This window comes from Camelus ferus, chromosome 4 (genome assembly GCF_009834535.1).
Source record: "Camelus ferus isolate YT-003-E chromosome 4, BCGSAC_Cfer_1.0, whole genome shotgun sequence".
NCBI lineage: Eukaryota > Metazoa > Chordata > Mammalia > Artiodactyla > Camelidae > Camelus > Camelus ferus.
This window is the reverse complement of record NC_045699.1, coordinates 36888828-36911933: the sequence shown is the minus strand read 5'-3', so window position 1 is coordinate 36911933 and position 23106 is coordinate 36888828. Positions and strand designations below refer to the sequence as shown.

General features: G+C 36.9%; 1 protein-coding gene across 25 annotated transcripts in view; it reads right to left on the bottom strand.

Moving 5' to 3' along the window:
* Nucleotides 1–23106, bottom strand: part of TMC1 (transmembrane channel like 1) — a 310690-nt gene that overhangs the window by 67802 nt on the left and 219782 nt on the right. For 23 of the 25 annotated variants that reach the window (XR_004319262.1, XR_004319261.1, XR_004319264.1 and 20 more), the window contains 2 exons: nt 3506–3596; nt 1697–1778 (listed from right to left, as the gene is read on the bottom strand). Coding sequence is in view for 19 of the 25 variants with exons in the window: in XM_032477833.1 (XP_032333724.1) it covers nt 1697–1778; nt 3506–3596 (173 nt within the window). In the remaining 6 variants the exon portion in view is untranslated. Of the gene's footprint in view, nt 1–1696; nt 3467–3505; nt 3597–23106 lie in introns of those variants that run through there. The other 2 variants (XM_032477852.1, XM_032477853.1) reach the window with 1 other exon arrangement.

Sequence of the window (23106 nt, the reverse complement as noted above, 5' to 3'; positions counted from 1 at the left end):
ATATGTGTAAGTCATTCCTGTGTACAATTTCTGGCAAGAAAAATAATTCCATCTGTTTCTCTCCCACTCAGGATAAGCTACTGCAACACAAGTGAGCATGAAATTACTACTGAGATAGGCCGGAACCTGCTCTAGTGCACTTTCAAAAGAAATAATTTGCAAATGTATATATTTAAACTGTCATTCCTTACACATTTCTTGGGATACATTTTATAACTGACCAAGATTCATTTTTATCATTTCATGAATGAGTAGACTGAGGCCCAGAGGGATTAAATGGCTGGCCCAGAGTCAAACAGTGAATCTGCAGCAAAGCAAGAACCAAATCCAGAGTTCTTTCCACACAAATTGTATCACTATCTTAAGGCTCTACATGGCCTTCTGTTTCTCAATACCTCTCAAGTTACCATATTCTAGCTGCACAGTCAAAACTTAAGAATTCCATAATGTCCACTCTTTTTGACATATTTAAATTTCTTTCGCTTTCCTAGGATGGTGGACATTTGGAAAACGTCCGCTATTTAATTTTATTCAACACATATTCATTAAGGCCAAGCATGTTCTAGGTCTGGGGATCCAGGAGTGAACAAAACAAAATATCTCTGCCTTCATGTCTACTGGAAGAAATGAACCCAGAATAAAATGAAACAGAATTACACTTAAACATTAAATTAAAAATACAGTCATTTAGACAGTGGTAAGTGTTGAGGAGAAAAATAAAGCAAGAAAGGGATGGCACAGGAATATGTGGGAGGAAGTTCAATTAACGAGCTGATGTGTTTTAATTCATTGCCATTTGATAATGAGAGACAGAGGACTGAGGGACAGTCAGTCCTAAAACGTGCCCAATCATGTCAGTGAAATATCCATCCACTGCATTATCTCCCAAGGGAGCCTCCATTTTAATTAGGCAATGCCACATTTAGCCAGCAGGAGAATCTGCCCCGCTATCTGGAGAGGCATGGAGGAAAATCAGATTCTAGTCAAAACTACTAGCAACCAGAATGTGGCAAGACTGTGCTCAAAATTATTTTAAATGTTATCCCCTTTTCTTTATATCCTTTATTATTTTAAAATGATTTACTATTACAGTTACAATATTTACAAATTTTTATTTGCCTTATCCTAAGCTTAAAGCACTACACTAAACAGGTTTTTGATTGGGTATGTTTTCCTGCCTTCTCTAACACTATGAATATTGTACAAAATGAAGGTATAATATGATATTCAGAGAGCGAGTTTCTGAATGATTATTGCTTATTCTGCCTTAGAGGTTTGAAAATGATGCTTTAAGATTTCTTAACTGTTTTCAGTGATTGTTCATTTTGATTGTCTAACATCCAAGTGCATGTATATTTTCAATGTCATGTTCATTGCCAAAATAAAAATCTCTGTCTTCTCAACAATATGACCCAATGTCCTTGTGCACAATACTGACTTCCATGTATAGCATAAAAACCAAGGTTAAAATGAGAATATTTTGGTCTAATGTAGGAAGGGAGAGTGGGGTCTCCAGCGCTGTGATTGCTCAGTGCTAGCAAATCTTCACAGTGAGCAAAGAGGATATAAAAACCTCTTTGTTTTCTTGTTTTTAATCTTTCCAATAGTGCAGAAACTGAGAAAGGCATCTGATAGGCTTATGAGACATTAATCTAGGACAGCATTCCCCATCTAATGAGATCTGATGAGCACTTACTTTCAATTGCCTTGATTTTATTTTCCCATGGGACACAAGCAGCTTTGAAGTTCTCAAAATCACGGAGAAATTTTGCCCATTTCTGAAAAGAAAGTCAAGTACAACAGTAAAACCCAACTGCTTATTTGTCAAGGGGTTTATCCTCAACCCCCATCCCCAAATATCTCAAAACAATGAGCTTGCAAATATCTCTGATGCTTTTTGTTAAAAAGTGAGACGCTGGATTTCACTTGCTTCCCTATGTGCCACCTACCCCTAGACCAGTTTAATTAAAAAATGTTTACTGACTCTCTGTTTCACAAAAAATATGCTGACCACTGAGAAAGATCTGTTTACTCTGCCACACAGTAAGAGAGCAGGGACTGAGTTAGCACCTAATAAGGTGATTGGCAAATGGTATGTGTTTAATTAAATATTCACTGCATGAAGAAATTAATGAAATATAAATAAGACATAGTTCCTGCCTTGAAGGGCCTCTGGGCCTACTTGAGTAGACTGTACATAAACAGGTAATTTCCATACAGGATGATAAGTGTTATGACTTTCCACTCTAGTAGAGGTAGAACAGTCAGTTAAAGGCATGGTGCTGTATGAAAGGGAAGAAGAAAAAGGATCACAAATTCGTTTTTATGAAAGGTCTTCCTTCCATATTACCCAACAATGTTGGGCTACCCATGATCAAGAGGACCACTAGGAAGAATGGGAATGGGGTAGATAACCTTCCTTGCACGTGCACACATGACGCTGGGGTAATGTGTGAGCTAGACAGGCATGAGGAGCCTAAATCAGATCTGAGACAAGTCTGAAGTTCAAAAGGTTAGTTAAACCAGAAATAACCCAACTGTTCATCTACAACAGAATGGATATATAAATTATAGTATCTTCATACAATGGAATACAACACATTAATAAAAATGAATTATAACTCCCACAACGTGGTTGTATCTCATGAACATAACATTGCATCAAAGAAGCCAGAAACAAAAGCATACATACTGTATGATTCCATTTATTTAAATTGTAAAAACAGACAAAACAAATCTATGATATACATATATAGTGTATATAAATATATATCATAGATGTATCTGTATGTTTCATGTTTAAGATACGTGAACTTTATTCACAAACCTCCATCTTCATGAGAATATTTTTAGCGTACAGGTGGTATAACATTTGTAAAGAGGGGATAATAATACCCACATGCCTACTTTACTGTGAGAATTAAATACGGAAGGATTTTTATATAAGGATGCAATTTTTATGGAAGGATTTAATTCAGTGCTTGGCATGTAGTAAGTGCTAAATAAATGTTAGTTTCTTTTCTATCTTTTCCAAAAATCTTTATTTATATTGGCATATCATTTGTTTTTTCTTATTTTCTATCCAATTTGTAGTTGATGTTCCTTGTAGAGAACAGCTATATGGCTCTATAACTTGTAGACATTTTGAGAAATAAATCTTGACCCAGAAGCCCTTAACTCCCAGGGAATGAAATGGAAGGCACAGTCTTTTACATTTGGAAGTGATAAAATCACACAAGTCAGTCTTTTGCCATAATTCAATGTTTCTCAACTTATTTTGTATTTTAACTCCTCTAAGGAGACTTTTTGAACAATATTTTTCCTGAAGTGCTCCTTCCCCAAATTTTAGTAACACAGATATACTGCATATCTGCGTTTTATACATATGAGGTATAAGATTTTTTTCACTCTCTCAGAACGGAACCAATTTCACCCACCTTGGAGGCGATATGGCTTCCATTGAGCGTACATGGCATCAGTCAAACTGAGTTATGAAAATACTTACCTTGGCCATCATCATCTTAAATGCAAACCATCGTTTTCCTTTCCCTTTCCCAAGAGCCCCTTCATTTTCACTCACAAATTTTTTTGCTTCCCTGAGAAAATAAAACAAAATAAGAAGTGGGTGGGGGTGGGTTCAAATTAATACAAGATAAAAGTAATGGACATTTAATTTTATTAGGTCTACTGCCTTATTTCTTCTAGACCCTTCTAGAAGAAGCTGAATTTCATAACCTTGGGACTTGTAATGGATGTTTAAGTTTTTTAATTCTGCCCAGGAAGGATAAGATATTTTAGTCTCACTTATTAATCAGCTGGTGTCATCAAAAAGCAAGAAATTTATGCTAAGTGTCAAAATCGAGAACCCTAGTTCTTCTCATTTCTACCACGTATAAAACTGGATCTGAAGTTTGCTTCAGATTCTGGTAGTCAGGATGCTTATTTTAAAATACTTTCCTTCCTTCTTTTTTAGAGAATTACTTAAAAAAAAACAGGGCAGAGAGTTTAGGACAAACTGACACTTATTGACCTGAGTTTAATCTCACAAAAGCAATTATGATTTAAAACAAAAAAATCAGATGTAAAGTAAATGGGAATGAGGGAAGAGAGAAAAGGAAAGAAAGCTTTTTTGGCCTCACATTCAGAAAAGGCTTTAAATTTAAACTTTAACATTATTCCCAAATATTTATACATTTATAGTAGTCACATTAGTTTCTGTGTATGTGTTAAAAAGCATTAATTTATCAAAATGGATAAGGTAAACATGTTAAATATACTACAATTTTTATAACCATTTTAATCATTTTTGCTACTGTTGTTTGATACAGAAAAGATTTTTTAAAATAGAGGCAGTCCAGACTTGTCTTTACCTCTCAGGGGCCATAAAAGGCACAACCCAAGAGAACCCCAGGGATAACCCAAACCTGGATGTTGGGTCTATAGGTACAATGCTGCTGTCAAGTTGGTGGCCCTCGAAATGTGTGGTTTTACAGACAAGGTCCTTTAGCACATGACTATAAATAAACAACACACAAAGTATTCTTAAAAAAGTGAAAAGTTGATGAGGGATTTTTTGTAATCCTTAGTATCAGTGCTAAACACATGATTTTACAATGCCCAGTGATCAAAATCGCACATGTCTGCTACCTTAGCCAATAACTACAAAATGGTACCCCATTACTCACCTACGCATGTGCACCCACCCATATTCTGCCATAAAAACACAAGCACAACAGAGAAGATTTTCTTCAGTCATCAAACACACTCCCCACATCAGTTTCTTGATGGCAGGGACAGTATTTTTCCTTTTGTGTCTCCCAAAGCATTGCCCACTACTTTGACCATAGGAGATGTTTAATAAACTTAAACCTTCTTGAAACAGACCTGAATGGCATAACTTGAGACAGGGAAGTATCTAATAATTGTATTTTCCACATCAATTAATGCTTGAAGGCAAAGCCATTCTCGGCTTTGGGGCTGCACCCTTACTCATTAGTCTTCTCAGAAACTTAATAGGGGAATGGAGAATTATTAGACTGGCCTTGTCAAACACTCTGATATTTGACATAACTTCTGAGCTGTGAAGATGAATTGAAAAACAGTTTCTAAAACATTCTCCACATTCTGACATGTTCAGGATAAACTGAGCTCTCATGGCTGGGTTTTTGGATCCAGCAGTCAAGAAAACACATCATATTTAAGCTTCAACTCTGTTGTAGAGATAAGACAGGAACGAGTGTGGTACCTAGCAGACACTATAAAATGTTGAACTGATCTAAACTGAAAATCAAGTAACTTGAGTTCTAACCCAGCCTCTGTGATTTGTCTCTATAACCTTGCCCACATTTCTGACACTCTCTAAACATGTTGAGGAGTTTCCTGCTTCTCAGAGGAAAGCCCACTTGCTCAAGATTCATACACACCTGAGCAAGTTTGGACACAGATTCCCTTGGTTACTTAGCTTTCAACAGGGCAGGGTTCTCAAACAAACAAAACTTGGGCAATTGCTTCCCAGGTGGCAGGGGTGATGGTGAGAATAAGGTGAGATTACAGATGTTGAAGTGTTGAAGGAAATATTACACTGTCAATTCCACTGTAACACTTGTTTTGAAACTGAGAATTTGTTCTAACATAATTGTTATATGACGGAACAATTTGAGCATAACACAGATTTTGTGTTTGCTTATTTGTGACTTTATCTAAAGAAACACTAAGTAAATGTAAAACACGGCATCCAGCTAAGCCTAGCAGTGCACACACAAAATGCACACACCTCATCAACCAGCTACCTCACAGCATCCCACGTGTTTTCTAGAAAAGCCACATCCATTCAGAGCTGGTGTTACAATGACCCTCTTTCCATGCTTCACAATAATTTAGAAATTGCAACCTTGTTGTTTCCACAAGAAAACTTCTGGCCTTTTATGAGGTTAACTGCCATATTTATTGCAATGTTTATGTATTTCTTAACCATTTAATATATGTAAAACGTTGCTGCCACTTTATTAAATTTCTCTTTTTTTTTAATGTGTCACTGATGATGTTTTGAATATTGTGCCCAATCCTCATTTTTCCTATAATCCCTGTAGTTTTCATTACCCAATTTTGTATAGTGTGTTGGTTTTTAAGAACCTATACATCCTGTTTTAGCCATTATTTGACATCAACAATTTTGAAATTCATAAAACCTTGTATACATAGGAACTATCACATCATTCTCTATTTTAATAAACATATAAATAGAGAATCAAAAATTCTTCTTAGTAAAAAAAAATTAAAGTTTGTTTTTCAAATGTAATGAAGTGACCACTTTATGGGCATATCCACTACTCTTGATTTTTAGCAGATAATTAAAGAGCATCACTTTGGCCTGTTAGAATGATACCACTTTCTAGCTGAGAGGCCAATTAGAAAACATGACTGCTCTAAGCAGTCAGAAGTGTAAAGAAATAGCTATTCCTCCATATTTCTGACAAGATTTTTTATTTTAGGAGCTGATGATTATGTTACAGGAACACTAAACTAACAAGATTTAAGAGAGAAAGAGGGAAGCCAAGGTTATAACCAAATCTAAAATACCACAAAATTAATTATAAATTCATTTAACAGTATAGAATCCTATTTACATGGCATGCATAAGGTTTTTTTAAATATAATTTTCCTTTGAACAATCTAAACAATTTTTTATTTTCTGTCTTTTAAATTGCCAAGTTCTCCCTGATGCTAGGCATAGCTTCATATTTCTCTTCCAACTACTACTCCACCTCTACATATCCTGACTTCGGTTTTTCAAACAAAAGTCTGGACTTAATTCTAATCTCAAGTGTGAATTTCTTCTTCTCTCCCTAACGTCCTACCCCTCCTCCATTCTCTAAGAGAACTTCCCCAAATTTCATACCAAAGGAATCTCTGAACAGTCCTTCTAGCCCCTCCTGCTCCCACTGCCCACCCTGGCCAAAACAACGACTAGATTCAACTCATCAGAAGTCTGAGGGATGACTTTAAAACAAAGCCGGGGGTACGAAGTGGGTAGAGGATGGTCATTAAGCAAGAACAGATTCCTGACCCTCTAATCTGATGCTCTTGGGGTGTAATAAAGCGTCTTGCTTAGACGAGGGAAAAAGAAAGAACACACCCTAATATTATTTTCAGGGCTGACCTTGGCAATGGGCTGGCATGATTTCAGAAGAAAAGAAAGCTAGTATCACCCAATCCCATCCTCCCTGGTAACAGATTTCTTAACCAGAAGACATCTTTCATTGTGCAGTTAAAAACAAGATACAAAAAGGAAGTATCCAATACGGAGCTAAATATTGACTGATACTTATCACGCTAAAGTACCCATGACAGAGACCAGGATGCAAGAAAACAGAAACAGAGTCTTTGAAAACTAAAAAGCAAAAGAGTTTCTTTGTATTTTTCCTGTAGTTAATCCATTTTCCTACACATTTGTACTGATCTGGATAATTTAAAGGGATTTTTCTATGTGGCTAAAATGAAATAGGCTTTTGTGGATAAACTTTGAATATCTATTGGCCTCAAACCATCCAAATGTCTGACTGAAAAATGTGTGTCATCCCCTTGAATTACATTCAACAAAAGCTGCCTGCCAACACTGTAATCCAGTCTCCAGGCCTCAGAGCTCAAAGCCCTGGTACAATATGCACAGTTCTCTGAGCTGTAACCCCAGACCTAGGGATAAATAATTGAGGAAGGTCTATTTAATGACAGTAATACCTGGCCTCATGATTCATTTATCAACCCCTTGTGTTGGTAATTGGAATAATAAGGTTTCATGGGCTTTCAAGCATGCTTTCACAGTTACTTGAAGGTGCACACTTTGGCCTAACTTACAAAATAGATAATTTACCCATAACACATGAGACAAGCCTGATTACACAAGGGAGTTAGGACATGTCATGCTGCCTTTGACACATGCTCATCCCAGGAAACATGTTCCTCATTTGGGTTAGGTTAAGTTGACTTTTCTTTCCTCTTGTTTTCAGTTTAGCAGTAACATTGAGCAACCAATTTATTTCTCAAATAAATGAAAGCCTTTTCAAAACTGGTCTTTAAGGCAACTGTAATCAAAACTTGTACTCACGAGCACTACTTCCCAGTAAAGGGATCAGAAGAATGAAAAGTCTTTTGCTAAGAAGCACTGCCATTAAAAAAAAAATTTGACCAATTTAAATTGACTAGAAGTCAGAACTCTGACTTTTCCTAAAATATTACTGAGTAACTGAAAGAAAGTTGAGGCAGTAAGAAGACAGCCTAAACGTACAGAGATTGAAAATAAGGATTATAGGCCTTCTAGATAATATAACTCCATAATTAGACAGGTGGAATTATTTTAAATCATCCTACACTGTAAGTGATGATTCAAAATGTGTTGTTGTAACAGGGATGCTAGTGGCAGTAGTTGCAATGGTTAAGATGTTTAGTTGTTTCATCTATAAAACAGATAGTAATAGCTATTCCATAGGGTTGTTGCATGCTTTCTAGGAAAAGATGTGTGTAATGTGTTTAGTAATAATATATGCAATGTATCGGGGCAAACAGTAAGAGTGCTATGAATAACAACTGTTATTGACAGCAACAGTACCATAGGGCTGACTTTAAGTTTTAGGCTGACTCTCTAAACTACACAGTTGAGAAAGGAATAGATACTTCCAGGCAAAACCCTGAAGAAAGGCAGCCCATTTCTCCTCAGATTGTCATGCTGCTGAGATGCAGGAGTAGTGGGCATTGTTCTTGCTACTAAGTGAACAGGAGAGAATTCAGCCTCACATCTGAGGCCCACCGAGAGGGCCCAGGTGCCAGGGTTCAGAAATCCCGTGTGTGAGCCAGCAGGCGAGGAGGCGGCGGCTTGCGCAAGCCTGAGTCCTGCTCTGCCGGGCGGGCGGCGCTCTGCAGAGAGCTCAGGAGGCGGGGGCGGTCGGGGAGCCTCTGCGCCAAGCGGCAAAAAGAGAGCTCCCTCCCTTGAGTAGGACCACACTCTGCCCAGTTCTGTGATCCGTATCTCATAATGGAAACAGATTTGAGTCCTGGCTCTGTCACATACTAGCTGTGTGCTCTTGGGGAGATGTTGTTGATCCCAAGCTTTCTCAGCTGTAAAATGTGATCAGCAACATTAACAGCAATAACCGCTAATATACCAAGTGTTTGCCATAAACCAGGCACTATTTACGTCCATTGTCTCATTTAATCCCCACCAAATCCTGCAAGGTGGGAACTATTATCACCCCCATTTCAGAGATGAGGAAACTGAGGCTTGGATCAGTAAAATAAGTGTCCAAATTTACCCAAAGAGTAAGTGGCCCAGCTCAGTTGGGAACAGAGTTCAGCATCTCCAGTTTTCCCAGAATAACGTCATTATTTACCTCATGGGGTTGGTATAAGGACATATAAAAGTTGAGACAACATAAACAAAACAGTACTTGGTATCCCATGGGTAAGTGGTACTTTTGATTATTATTTGAAGATATCTATTATTTTTCTGGGGAAATGTTTATTAGACATTAGGTGAAACTTCAGAATAAAGAACAAGTTGTACACTGTCTTCACAACTGTGTAAAAATTGTGTATATCAGTGGCCGAAGACTGGGCAATTACACAAATAATCAGTTCCTCTATTTTCCAAACTTACAATATTGTCATACAGTTTTATTTACAGTAATAAAAGTATAGATTTTTATCTGTTTCAAGACACAGTGCCACATGAATTTTTTTTTAAAAAAAGAATGCAGTTCTATGTTTTCTGTGAGGCATTCATAATTCCATTAGAAAGTTAAGACATAGATTAATATTTAGGGCATCATTTGATTACTACCAAATGAGTAAATGGTAAAATTAAAGTGTTGGAAGATTCAGATGGGAGACTAGGGTGATTAGAAGGAACCTTGAACAAAAGGAGGATTCAGTTACATGGTCAAGGTTGCAGAAAGGACATTTCAGCGCAGGGAAATGGTGTGAGCAATGGTGAATACATGGAAATGCACCTGGGGTCTTCAGGTCTTCAGACGATAAAGAAAACAGTTTAGGTGCTTTAAAAGGAGGAGCTGGCATGCCCCCAATGCCAGGTTAAGCACTGCAGAATTCATCCTGATGTCAGTAAGGACCCAGGAGCATTTTTCAGCAGAAAACTGGTAAGTTCAGTACAGTGTGCTATATGAAAAATGTTGCAACAATGATGTGCAAGATGAACTGAAGGGAAAAAAAATGAGAGGCTGAATGTGATTTGATTTCTAATGCCTTTATGCAGGCTGGTTCTTGTTTCTGGAAAGCCCTTCCCCTCTTTTCCACCTGTTTTCTTCCTTTTCATTTTCAGTTCAACAGCCAGGCCAACACTACAGCTTCTCCATAAGGCCTTTCCTGATTCTTCTAACATTCCCCTCCAGCCCCAGGTAATTTTACCTCTGCCCTTTATGTGGTAGTCACCTCATGTGTTGTAGTTAACCCATGGTCCATTTTCACCATTGCACTGGGATTTCCTGAAGGCAAAGTCCATGTCTTTTGTTCTAATTTCCCAATATTTAATATAGCACCTGGCATAGAAGTGAGTTTCAACAAATTCTATTTGAATGAATACCTATAGGAAGACTGGATGTTAGTTGGGCTGTGATTCCTAAACTACCCACATACACCTCAGAATCACCTGTGGGATCTTTTAAAAATTCCAAGGCCCAAGTGTCCCCATCCCCAGACCACTTAAGTCCCAATCTCTAGGGGTGGGGCATAGGTATCAGCACTTTTTAAGGTCCCTGAATGATTCCAAGTTGAGAACTAAATTTGGAATGAAATCAAATTTTATTTATTGAGACTAGTAAATTTAAGAGAGTTTTATGTGGCCAAGCAGTTGTTGGGGGAGGTTGGGCTAAAAAGCTATTACATTAAATATAATTATTTTGGTGCCCCCTTGCATTGGCAATACTTCGCATATTTTGAAACTTGATAAATTTCTTTTGGGGAATAACTTTACTTTTCAAGTCCCTAGCTCACTCTTTATCTTATATCCCTACAAGTTAACTGACTAAAAACATATGAAATAATCTGAAAACAAGTAACAAAGAACAAGTAAAAAACAAGTAAAAATGTTGCCTGTATATTCATATAACCACTTAGCCTATATGTGTGACTTATTCTGGTGTGCTTCCTTTTAGTAGCACCATTTCACAGATTTCACAGATTTATATATATACATATATACAGAGAGAGAGAGAGAGTTCACTAAGACCTCTAAAAATTTTATCAGCAATAAACGTTAGAATGATCTGTGCATAGAGTTCTTAAGACAATTTTTTCATGAGCTGTGATGACATTCATGGAGATGTGTCAAAGCCAGCTGCTGGTGTTGGTAAATAACCAAAGCAAAGCTTGGGTAGGTCAAGTCTGTATTAAGTTCAAAGTTACTACCCATAGAAATTCTTCAGACCTAGGATGACTTCTTTGCTCTCTGGGGCTATGAACTAATGTTAATTTTCATGGCTGGCTTAAATGTCAAAGAAAAACTCAAACATATTTCAGTTGTACCCTAGAGGTCAGTCAAGCATCTCAGAGTAATTTTAGATGACTGAAGGGAGAAACAACATAGCCGGGCTTTAGTGGTTTAATAAAGAAAGCACATTAGATCCTCTTTCTACTCGCTGATTAAATTTTTCCTAATACTGCTCTATCTGGTTAATTTAAGAATCAATTTATGGTTAAAAAAAATATTCCTGTCTATTATAATAGCAGGGAGAGAGGAAAGAAGATCATATAGGTTTTCCCAGGAGCTGAAAGCCTGTGCTGAGTTTTAGATATTGGTCACAGAATAAACTGGGTGTCAGCCATACAAGATCACAGGAAAATTCTAAAGTTTGTAACATTATCAGCAGACACAATGTGCAACTAAGTTGATATAAAGAATTCTTTCTCCCTCTAAAGCAAGCTATAATAGTAACTTTATCAATATCTCTCCAGATCTTATTAAGCTCTATATCAAGGATTTTGTTTGTTTGTTTGTTTTATTTTGGTTTTTGCTTTTGTTTTAATGAATCAATTGAGAATAAAATTAGAAACACTAACACCTGAAAGTAGGGGTAGCATTATGAAGGCTGCAGAGTTCTAAGACATCTAGGTATATCCTAGTCTACCATTATCGCTTTGGCTTTTGAACAGAAATGAGATTTGCAGAGAATGTATCCTTAAAGCCACAACTGAATTTTAAGATCAGGAGCTTAAGAGTAATTCAAAAAAAAAAAAAGTTAAATCTAAAAGCTTACCTCAACTATTCTCAACACCAAAGATTTGCAAAATGGTAGCGTATCTTCTCCCTACCTTCACTGTGGGAAAATTATACTCAGAATTAGGTAGAAATAGCACTGAAAATATAGATTGCTGTACATAGCTGCAAGAAGGACCCATCTAAAATTCTGGTCAACAAATAAATTTATTTTATTTCTATAATTTTTTCATTCTCCTTTTCTAAGTGTATATTGAGTGTGTTTTATTTTTAGCAATGAGTTAAGTGCTTCGAAAGGAATTAAAAAAAAATGTAGATTCCTTTCTAAAGCTTAAACTCCACTAAGAAAAGAGAGATATAGGTCCATATAATTGTTACATCACAGTGGTAGACAGCCTTGAGGTGAAAAGGGAGAGGGTAGTGGAGGCTTGAGAGCTTGTTGAAGATGCTATTGATGAGATAAGAATTAAACTAGACGTTAAAGGGCTGACAGAATTCAAGTAGGCAGAGAAAGGCATTCCAGTTATCGGTCTACAGGAATTTCCCTAACAAAGAAGATCTTTCCACTGTGAATCTCATATTCTTAGATATACTAATATTCAGGGACTGGTAGACAGAATTGTGCTAATTTTGCTTTGTTCATGAGCATTCTAATCAAACATGTTTAATGAATTCTCGATACTGTGAACCAGAAGGATTCCCAAAGCACTGACTCAGAGTGAGAGGAGCTATTCTGCTTTCAAAGTTTTGGTAAAATATTTCTGCACAACACCTGTGTGTTCATATTCACAGCCTGGTCAACATTTTTAAGCATTCTGAAATATTTTTGTGGTGATATATAGGAATACTAGAAAGCCTTAGTTTTCTGTTAGAACAGTATTTTCTGCCTTTTGATCCATGAGTGGGCAAGAAACTTAAAATAATAGTTCAGTAAGTTCTGCAAATAATCAAGACTACCTGGGAATTTGATTGCTTGCCACAAGACAAACTTAGCTGTGCAGTCTCTCCCAGGCATTTGACAACACAACTTAGGTGAGGTCACCCACAGAGCAGATTATGCTCTTATGTGAACTAATCTTTCTGTTGAGTTGACTTGGAGTCTTATGATTTCAGTTTTCTTCCATAGCTTCCCTTCTAAGCTTCCCTGATCCTTGTGATCAACCACTGATCAAGAAACTCTGTAATGGTGGATGCATAAAATATAAAAATTAATTCATCCAAAGAGTCATGTATCTTTATATAGACATTTAATTGTGAATATGTATGTATATGTGTAATAGCACATACATATATATGTGTATATGTATATTGCAAAAGCATAATTAACATGACAACTTGAAAGAAATTATTTATATCTAATTTTAAAATTTCTAATTTTCAGGACAGAGGGACTCTTAGACACATTACACTGAATATGTAAAACTATTCGCCTTTCTTCTATTCATCTAATTCGTTATGATATTCTAATATCATGTTCTCCAAACATTACTTTTAGTATATGCATTTTAATAAGGCATAACCATTTTAACTCTATAGCAACAAGCTTATTTAAGTTCCCCAAAGTAGTATTCTACCTACTATTTCTTGGTCATATACATAAAACCATCTTCAAAAGTGCCTTATTATAAACTTGATAAAGTTAAGGGTTATCTTCATAATTAGTATCTTATCTGAGATCTGGATGATGCTTTCCCAAAGCAATAAGGACATATTTCTCAAATTAAGCTTATTTTGTGCTTATCATGTGCACTTTTGCTTTCCTTTTTACTGTTAATGTATTATGTCAAATATATTTAAAAAGCATTCCTAAATGATTTTTAAGTGATAATTAATGAATATCTGCTTTTAATCACTTTTCAAAGATCATATATTTATGGATAGTCTAATAACAAGTTGTGAACATTAGCTATCACTGACAGCTAAAAGTCTAAAGAGGGCAAGCTAGGTAAATTGCTATCTATCAAAAATTCTTGGAGGGTAGAATACTCCGGCAAGCTGGGAAAATTAATTCCATGTGTCTTTCCATATATAAACACTGATTGATAATACTCCAGAATGCAGTATACAATGAAATGCAATTAAGAAGATGAAAGTAACCACACTTTTACCTTAAAGAAACCTTTGGAACTTTCTTATGTCTAATATTGATTTTATATTATAATTATTATTGACAGTGTGCCATTTTTAAGAATCCCTGTTTATTTGAACTCTGGGATTATTTGAATTCTGGATAAACGGATGTTTATGGAAGGTAGCAAATGAGATTGACTGCCATGAGTCTTGGTAAGCAACCTTGAATATCAGCATTTTTAGACTTATTTTTCCAATAACTAATACCCTTCCACCAGCCATCTGGGGCAGAATTTCAGGCTGATTTAAATAGGCTGTATGTTTGAGATTCTGAGGTAGATACAAGAGCCATAAATACCTTCACAACTTTCCAGAAGAGATAGGAGATAGGAGCAGTACCCCACATGTGCCATCTGAAAAGCCTGACAAACCAAGATGAAGAATAGAACATCTCCAGGCAACTATGGTAAATGGTGCAATAGAGATAAAAACGATTCAATGAATCATGAGACAAATAAAAAGAATTCTTGGTAGACAAAAGTATATTTATCTCAAATGATTCAGAGCTGACTTCCTTAACAATTGAAAAAGTTTCCAAAACATGCAAGTCCCAAGAAAAAACAACCATTTTCTCATTTGGTTCCTTTCAGGATCCTTTAAGGGAGAATTTCAAAATGTTATTAGAAAAGCCTTATTAAATTAACACAATAATGTTCTAAGGACTCACAATAAAACAGCAAATATTAACAGTCTAAACTGCAAGTGAGAAAGAATTGTCAGGGACATTGTTCTTATTTAATATGGAAAGATTCCTTCTAAGGCCATGAAAAAGATGAGACAGGCAATTGTGGCAGGTGAACTCTAATGTGAATGATTTCTGATCTCCATCAAGAATTGATTACTCTTGAATGAAAAACTTTTCCTCCTTTAGATGAATTTTTAAAAGAGAAAAGAGTGGAGTAGGAGGAAAGAAGAAAGAACGATTGAAAATCTCTGTACATGTTAATAGACCTGGGAGGAATTCTAAAGTATAAAATAAAAGACACTAAGCAGGGTGATCAGACTGAAAAACAACAACAACAACAAACAAATTAGGACAAGAGGTTATAAATGCACTGAAGACAAAAGAATGTTGCCCGCCATCAAGCCATCAGCCACTGTAGCCACCCCGCAAAAGTGCACCCTGAGGGAACTTCAGGATGGAGAAAAATAAGATATTGGCCTTTGATAGTTAAGATGCATATCTAAGGAATAATTTCAATGAGCCCAGACTCTTGCATTTTCCCATATATAGAAAAGCATTAAAATTATTAACTTGAGATAGCTTTTTTGTGTGATTAGCAATATTTTCTTGATGTCCAATTACATGTTTTGTTTTGTTTTGTTTTGTTTTTCAGCAAAAACTCCTATATATTCTGGCTCCTCATTTACCTCTTCAGAACAGTTCCTCAGAGCTACCTGAAGGTCTGTCTCCCATGCTGTGGTTCTCAGTAAGGTCCCCAAATAAAATGTAACTTGCAACTTTTGGGTTGTGAGTTTTTTTTTTTTCCAGTTGACAGCACTTTGGACCTTTATCTAGAGTCCTGAAATTATAGAATAATGTTTGTTTTTCTCACAGGCAGCCCTAAGTTAAGCATTTCATTGTTGATTGTAGATTAAATAAATTAAATAAGTTATAGCATAATAAGCAGTTCTTCATTTAGCTTCTGCTCTCAACAGCTCCAGATTAAGGTCCCTCTAACATAAGCTTAGTTAATCAAAGGGCGTTACTAGATCCCTCAGTGAGGTGAGCCACAGATTGTTAAATTTTCAGAAATTTTGTGAGCTGGTTTTTGAACTGTTGGTAGCTTGAAATTGATCACAGTGTGAGTATTTACATCATGGAAATCAGCAAAACACTACGAATCAAGGTTTTTTTGGTTGGTTTTGTTTGTTTGTTTGTTTGTTTAATCAGCACATTCTTGCCTTTTAGTCACATATTTATCCAGGCCCTTAAAAGAGTCCAGTCACGTTAATGATTCTCTTGCTTTGGGAATGAGTGTCCAACAACGAAAGAAGTCACCATTAACACTGTTACCCATGCAGGAAACAGTAATTGAATACTTATGATGTACAGAGCACAAAGTTAAGCCCTGAAGAAAGAGCTGTCAGAGACCTGTCACAATCTGAGGAGCTCAAAATCCGTTCTAAAGGAAAAGAGATTTACATACAATTTAAAAATGCAATACAATGCAGCATAACAACAGAGCCAAATGAATAATAAAGAGCCTATTTGAGTTCTATTTCTATAGGATTCAGCAGAGGAAAGACCACAGGGAGACAACAATTCATGAAGGAGATAGAATTCAGCTGGAAGAAGCACAGGATGCAGAAAAGTGGAGAGGAGACTGGAGCAAAGTGAGAAAATCTATCCAGAATGTCTAGAGAAGATTACTTATTTCACTGGAAAATGGTTCAAATGGGAAGTAGTGTGGCACAATAGGAAAAGAGATAAGATAGATAGATAGATAGATAGATAGATAGATAGATAGATAGATAGATAGATAAATTGATAATAATAAATAAAATAGATAAAAATAGAAAAAAATGGTTTTGGAGATGGAGAAAATTGGATTTGAATTTTCACCTTGATAGTTACTAGCTATGTAAGGCTACCTTACCTCTGTAAAATTTTTTCATCTGTAAAATAGGAATAACTTTCTGTTTTAAGTTTCTTATGAGGATTAAATGAGTTAATGTGTGCAGTATCCCCAACACAGAATCTGATACATAGCAGACTCTAAAAAAAAACTGGAGATGATCTTGTCCATCCCCAAATGCTCACGGTCATCATCATTAATAACTAATAATTTAGAAAGAGATCTAGAACTCAGATTGTGAATTCAGACTGTGGAGCTCACTGTTTTTTTTTAAGCAAAAGCCTTTAAATTTTGTTAATTAATGGGGACTTGAAGGCTTTTAACATATGACACGTTCAAAGTTGTATTTAAAAAGAACACCCTAGCTGCAGTGCACTGTCTTTGGAGTTACATAGACTTGAGTTCTGTGATGTTGAGTTTGCTAAATTATTAGAGACAACTGAATTCTGCTATTGGAATGGATAGAAGTCATAAAAAGTATTTAGCATAGATAGTAAGAAAGCTCTTGGCTCAAATTCAAGTGAAATTCATAGATGCTCATAATATTCAAGTGAAACTCACAGGCAAAGTCAACTTCATGGGCTTGTGACCTGTTTAGTCACACAGGGCCCCACAATCAGATGGGGCCAGTGCTTAATTTAATACTCTGCCATTGCCATCTTGAAATTCTTAATAATTGAGTTTTTAATTATTTTTTAACAAAAGGCCTTGTATTTTCATTTTTCACCAGGTCCTGCAAATAATATAGCTGATCCTGCACATAGGATCTGTTGAATATAGCTCTAATAAGTAAACTTATAGAACGTGACACATAGGCATAATTTATAAGATACGTTCTAAAACAGATAGTAACCTGTAATATCTACCAAAGAAAGACAGAAAATAGAAAATATGATGAACAAATAAGAATACTATAGATGGAAAGGGATGGAAAGATCAGTTTTGATCCTGTCACTTTGGGACTATTCATCACTGTTAAATTGACCACCCATTGGTGGTCATCCAACATGGTTCTATTTCCCCCATATGTGTCCTCCAGAAATGCAGCTATTACTCATGGCATTGCAACAAGCTAATTGACAAGTTACTGCTATGGTCAGGCAAACTTGCTTTATGTCATTCTGATAGAGCAGATGCCTATCTTTGGCCCAAGTCATCTTCATTCCATGGGTCCCTTTGAACCTCAGTCCCCTTAACCACACCATTAGTAGGATAAGAGAGACAAGGCATCTGAATATTGTGAAATCCAGGGTTTAAGAAGTGTGATCCTGTGGCCTACTAGACTACTCCATTGCCATTATTTCCCAGTGTGTTAGCTTATCCCCTCTTTTTGCCCTTGCTTCTCATTATGCTTTCAATTGACTTAATAAACCATGTGATTTGAGCATCTTAATTTGGTCTGTGAACCTTTCAGTCCCATGATCCTCACAGGAGCTTGCCTGGTATTATATTTAGAGGCCTTCATCGCATCAAGGTAATTTTCTACACAAGTTCAAATCATGGTCTGCCATTTAATAGCTGTCTGACCATAAACACTGATATATCCTCTCAGAACTTTATTTTCCTTATATGCAAAGTCAAAATAACAGTGCCTACCTTGAAAGATGGTTGAAAATGTTAAATACAGTTATGATAGTAAAACAATAACTAATATGTATAAAGTGATTAATATGTGCCAGAACCCATTCTATGTGCTTTAGGCTTATTAACTGATTTAATCCTCTCAAGAACTTTATGAAGTAATACTACTTTTATCCCCATCTATAGGTGAGGAAACTCAAGGATGCAGAAGTTAAGAAACTTGCTTAAGGTCACAGCATAATGCTTGATATGTAGGAGACACTTACTAAACAGTAGAAAAATTGGATGCTAATGTTACATTTTGATCAACAAAATTCAGATACACTGATTGCCTATGGACTCCCCATTCTTTGGATGAGAAAAATCAAGAACCAAAGGCCCCTGCTTTGGTTGAGTTATTGGTTAAAAAGAATCCCAAAGGATTGATATGTTAGTGAGTGTGTACACATGCTTAACAGTCCTCCTGTGTGGAATCACTCTTTCCTTCACAATGACAGGTGAAGGAAAGATGAACTAAAGTAGAAATCATGATTCTTGTCTAAGAAAATCTTAAGCTCCAAGGAAACTTGAGAGAAAGAGGTAGTTCTCTCAGATGGCTCCAGCAGAGGAAATCAACTCTGGCCTAGTCTTACTTTCCTAGAAATATTTTAGTTCCCCCAACCAAAAAAAAAAAAATAATAAAATAATAAACAAAAAGCAGTGTGGGAGTATGAAGAAAGATTGAGTAAGGAAAAATGTTACCTTAAGGACTAGCTGACAGTTTCAAGTACTTGTTAAAATGAAATCCTAAGAGTAACTTCCTTGGCTTTACCTGGTGTTTCATTAATAAATCACCAGGCCTAGTTAGCCAATGGACAACTCCCGGGAATGCTGGGCCAGAGAGCTACAAAGCTCAGAAATTAAAGCAGGCAGTACAGCAGCTAAATAAACAGTTTTGTTATCAAAATAGATCATTTAAAAATGGCTTCTACCCAAGAGCCATTTCCATGCAAAATTATATTGGAGTATATACTCTCGCACCCTAATTTGTAAACTCATGAAATGTTAGAACTGCTCCTTTCCTAAAACAAGCTCTTTTAAATACCCAATTAAATGTTTTTAAAACGATTTCTTATGTTAATAGGCACAGAAGTATTTTTCCTTCAAAGGAATGCTTTTCATGGAAATATATTGTATAGAAAAGAGAAACCATAGGTCTCTGCTTGAAGCTGGTGGTGTGGCCAAGCAGCCTCCCTCTGACCTCTGTCTCTCTTGCCCTGAAGGTATTTCACCAAACTGCTTAAACTCTGAGGACAGCACTTTGAAAATCATGGGCCACAATCCAATCTTTTTGTTTTATAAATAAATAAACGAATCTCAGAGAGCTGAAGGTAGAAGCAGAGCTTAGACTAGAGTCTAATCTCTTGATCTTTAATCCAAAACCTACTCTAATAAAATTAAGTGGTTGCTTATTTACGTTTAGTCACAGGGCTTTTAATCTACCACGTAGAATGTTCTGATATAGTTAAAGGTTTTAGTTTTCAAGATGAGTAATAAGTAGACCCATTATTGTCCATCCAGGCGTTTTATTTCACCTGTGGTGGCAGCTACAAAGTTCGTGCAGCCACCTCTTAAAGGTAGGAGAAATCCAGTCATCCAAATTCTCAGTTAAATCCATTAAAAACTTAAACACAGATTATGCTTAAAACCCTCACTGTTGGTATTTTTTTAGGTAGGTAACTAATAAAAAATAGGAACTGATTTTCAAATAATTGGAAAATCCACTGCTGTTTCCCTTTCCCTGGCCCTTACCTACATATATTCTCACCCATTCAATAAACAGTCCACAGAATAGAATGTTCTGCTTAACAAAGTTTTCTGATCCTTAGAATTGAAAAAGGGGGGACTCTCAATCTTACCTCTCTATTAATGAGTTTTAGAGTAAAACTTAAAATACCCATTCTTCGTCTGGGCCAGACATACTTACCCCTCCACCCAGAGATTTTTATTCAGTAGGTTTAAGGGTATATTAGTGTGCAAAACTGTAGCAATACACAGGAACACATACATTGAAAAACACCATTCCACGGTGACGGTGGAAAGGAAGTGGCTTCTCTTCAGCCCTAAGGGGCCAATTCTGCCGCCTTGAAAATGCTGAGCTCCAGCTCCTGCGCCATGTTTGAGAGTCCATATGGATCTACAACCCATCCTTAGAGGTTCCTGCCCACATATTAACTGCTTATATCGACTGTTTTTTGACCCTGACAATGCTTATGTTCCTAGTGGCAGATAGTCTTTCAAAATGTGGAAACTATCCCTGAGACTCCCACAACATTCTCAGAACCAAAGCCACCATTCCTGAGGCTTTACTCTAAAACATATCTTAAAACCCTGACCCTCTGTAAAGTCTGTTTTAGAAGTTTCACAATTTTTTCTGAGTCCAGAGCCAGATGGGAAGCCTTGGAACTCAGATACAGATCCAAATCTGTGGTGAAAATAGCTGCTCCAGTTACATTGTGCCTAGTGGCTTGGATGCCATAGACAGCCAGGAGTGATGACTGGAGGCTACTTCTGGGAATCTCATAATCCTTAGACACACTCTCTCAGACTTAAATGTTTCTGAAAGAAACAAAGGGTGGGAGGGAAGCTGCCTGACTCCCATGTTTTAGTAACACTGGGGTAAAGAACACTTTACCTGCATGTACTAGCAATACTAGGAAGTACTGACCACTGTCTCTAATGATGTGATTGGAATCCATGAGGGAGAAGCTCAAAAGAGCATTTAGAAACCTACAAAGGGAGACAGGTTGGGCACTGCAATACGAACAACTTTATCACAGAGGCTGAAACCAAGAGAATCAGACTGAGCATGGCCTTTGGTACCAGCTGTGCATAATATTGCAAAGCCACAAAGCAGGAGCCATTTCTGGCTATGAAGAATCATCGTAAGACAATGAGCTTTGCTGACAGGTGAGAAGCCACTACTGTTTCTTCTCGGGGTCTAAAACTGTGCTTCCATTCTGCGAGATGGCTTTCACTCCAACGTTCTGAATCACTGTCTCTAACATGCCTAACTTGCTCCCCAGCTGCACGGGTAGGAGGCAGCAAACCTGAATGCTTATAAGGTCCAGCCAAGGAGTGCGAACAAGAGATGTGAACTGGGAACTGTGAACACCAAGGAGTGAATGCCCTGTGACTAGGGGACAGCAACTGCTTGGCCCAGCTGTTATTTTCATGTAGGAATGTAGACCAAACTTTCTACTTGTCCAGGAGAAGCTGAACATCTGGATTTTTAAAAAGTGAAACCTCCCACTTTTTAAAATCTGAAAACAACAAAAAATTTTATTATAAAAATACACCCCAAATGGTTAAAACTGTCAATTTTATGTTATGTATATTTAGTCTCAGTAAGAAAAAAACAATAATAATAAAAAGAAACAAAAAGCACATGGGCCAAATAAAAAACCACCTATAGTCTAGATTCAGCTGGAGACTCCCTCCCCATCTTCAACCTCTGCCCTAGTAACAAGGCCTGGTATTACCCTTCCTTCCATCATAATCCTTATCTCTCCCCGTGTCTGACAATGACTTAATCCCTGGACTCCAGCCTAAGGCCACAGGAACTGTACTTTGTCGCAAGATTATCCTGTGGGTACATTTTGGAAGATCTGAAAGTGGCTGATGGTGGATTCTGACAAATTGTCAAGATATCCTATTTTCTGTGTTGGAGCATCAAAATTAGTTGTTCATCTAGACTGCAGTACCAATGTGCCACCATCCCTCAAGGCTGTTGCAGTTGCTCTGGCTAGGTCTGCTCCCACCTGGCCCTGCCAAGTCCTATTCGTCTACCTCTCTCCTGTCACACTGCAGGGAATCAGGCAACACTGAGTCTGTCTTGGGATGAAATAATAATTACAATGTGTGTTTCCCTGCTTTGTGTTATGTTCTGGCACCCTGCTAAGTGTTTCATATGAAATACCTCATCTTATGATTCCAGTATGCTGTAAATTAGTATAATTTCATAAGAAACCTGAAGTCAGAGGTCAACACAATTCATTCAAACTTGCACAGCTGTTACATGGAAGATCTGAGATTCAAATACAAGCCTGAAGCCCATCCCTTTTCTACTGCTCCATACGGGAAATGCAGGCAAGGAAGAGTGGGGCATATTTCTATACCTCCATGCAGGTGAAAGGGAGGGTATATTTCTTGGCATTTTTACTCAATTTCAAATCGTGCTTTGGAAGTTCACAATATTACTTTCTAATCTTACAACTTTCTATACACAATTACCTGTGGTTCCCAGGTTTGGGGATTTCCTGGTCAGTAATATTTCAAAATATATTTTGGGAGCCTACATAAGGTTGCCAAACTTCTATTTTGCCAAGTAAGGATGTTTTTAAACCTATCATTTGGCATCATTATCACTTCATTGAATGAAAACTATTTTAACAGACACACGTACACGTACACGCACACACGTGCACGTGCACATGCACATACATTAGCAGCGTCATGGAAACAGGAATGCTGCTTGTCTTTGCCTTCATTTACGGCTGGTGGACAAGCACATGCACAGGGAGTTCCCAGCCTACAGTTGTGCCGTGTTCCAAA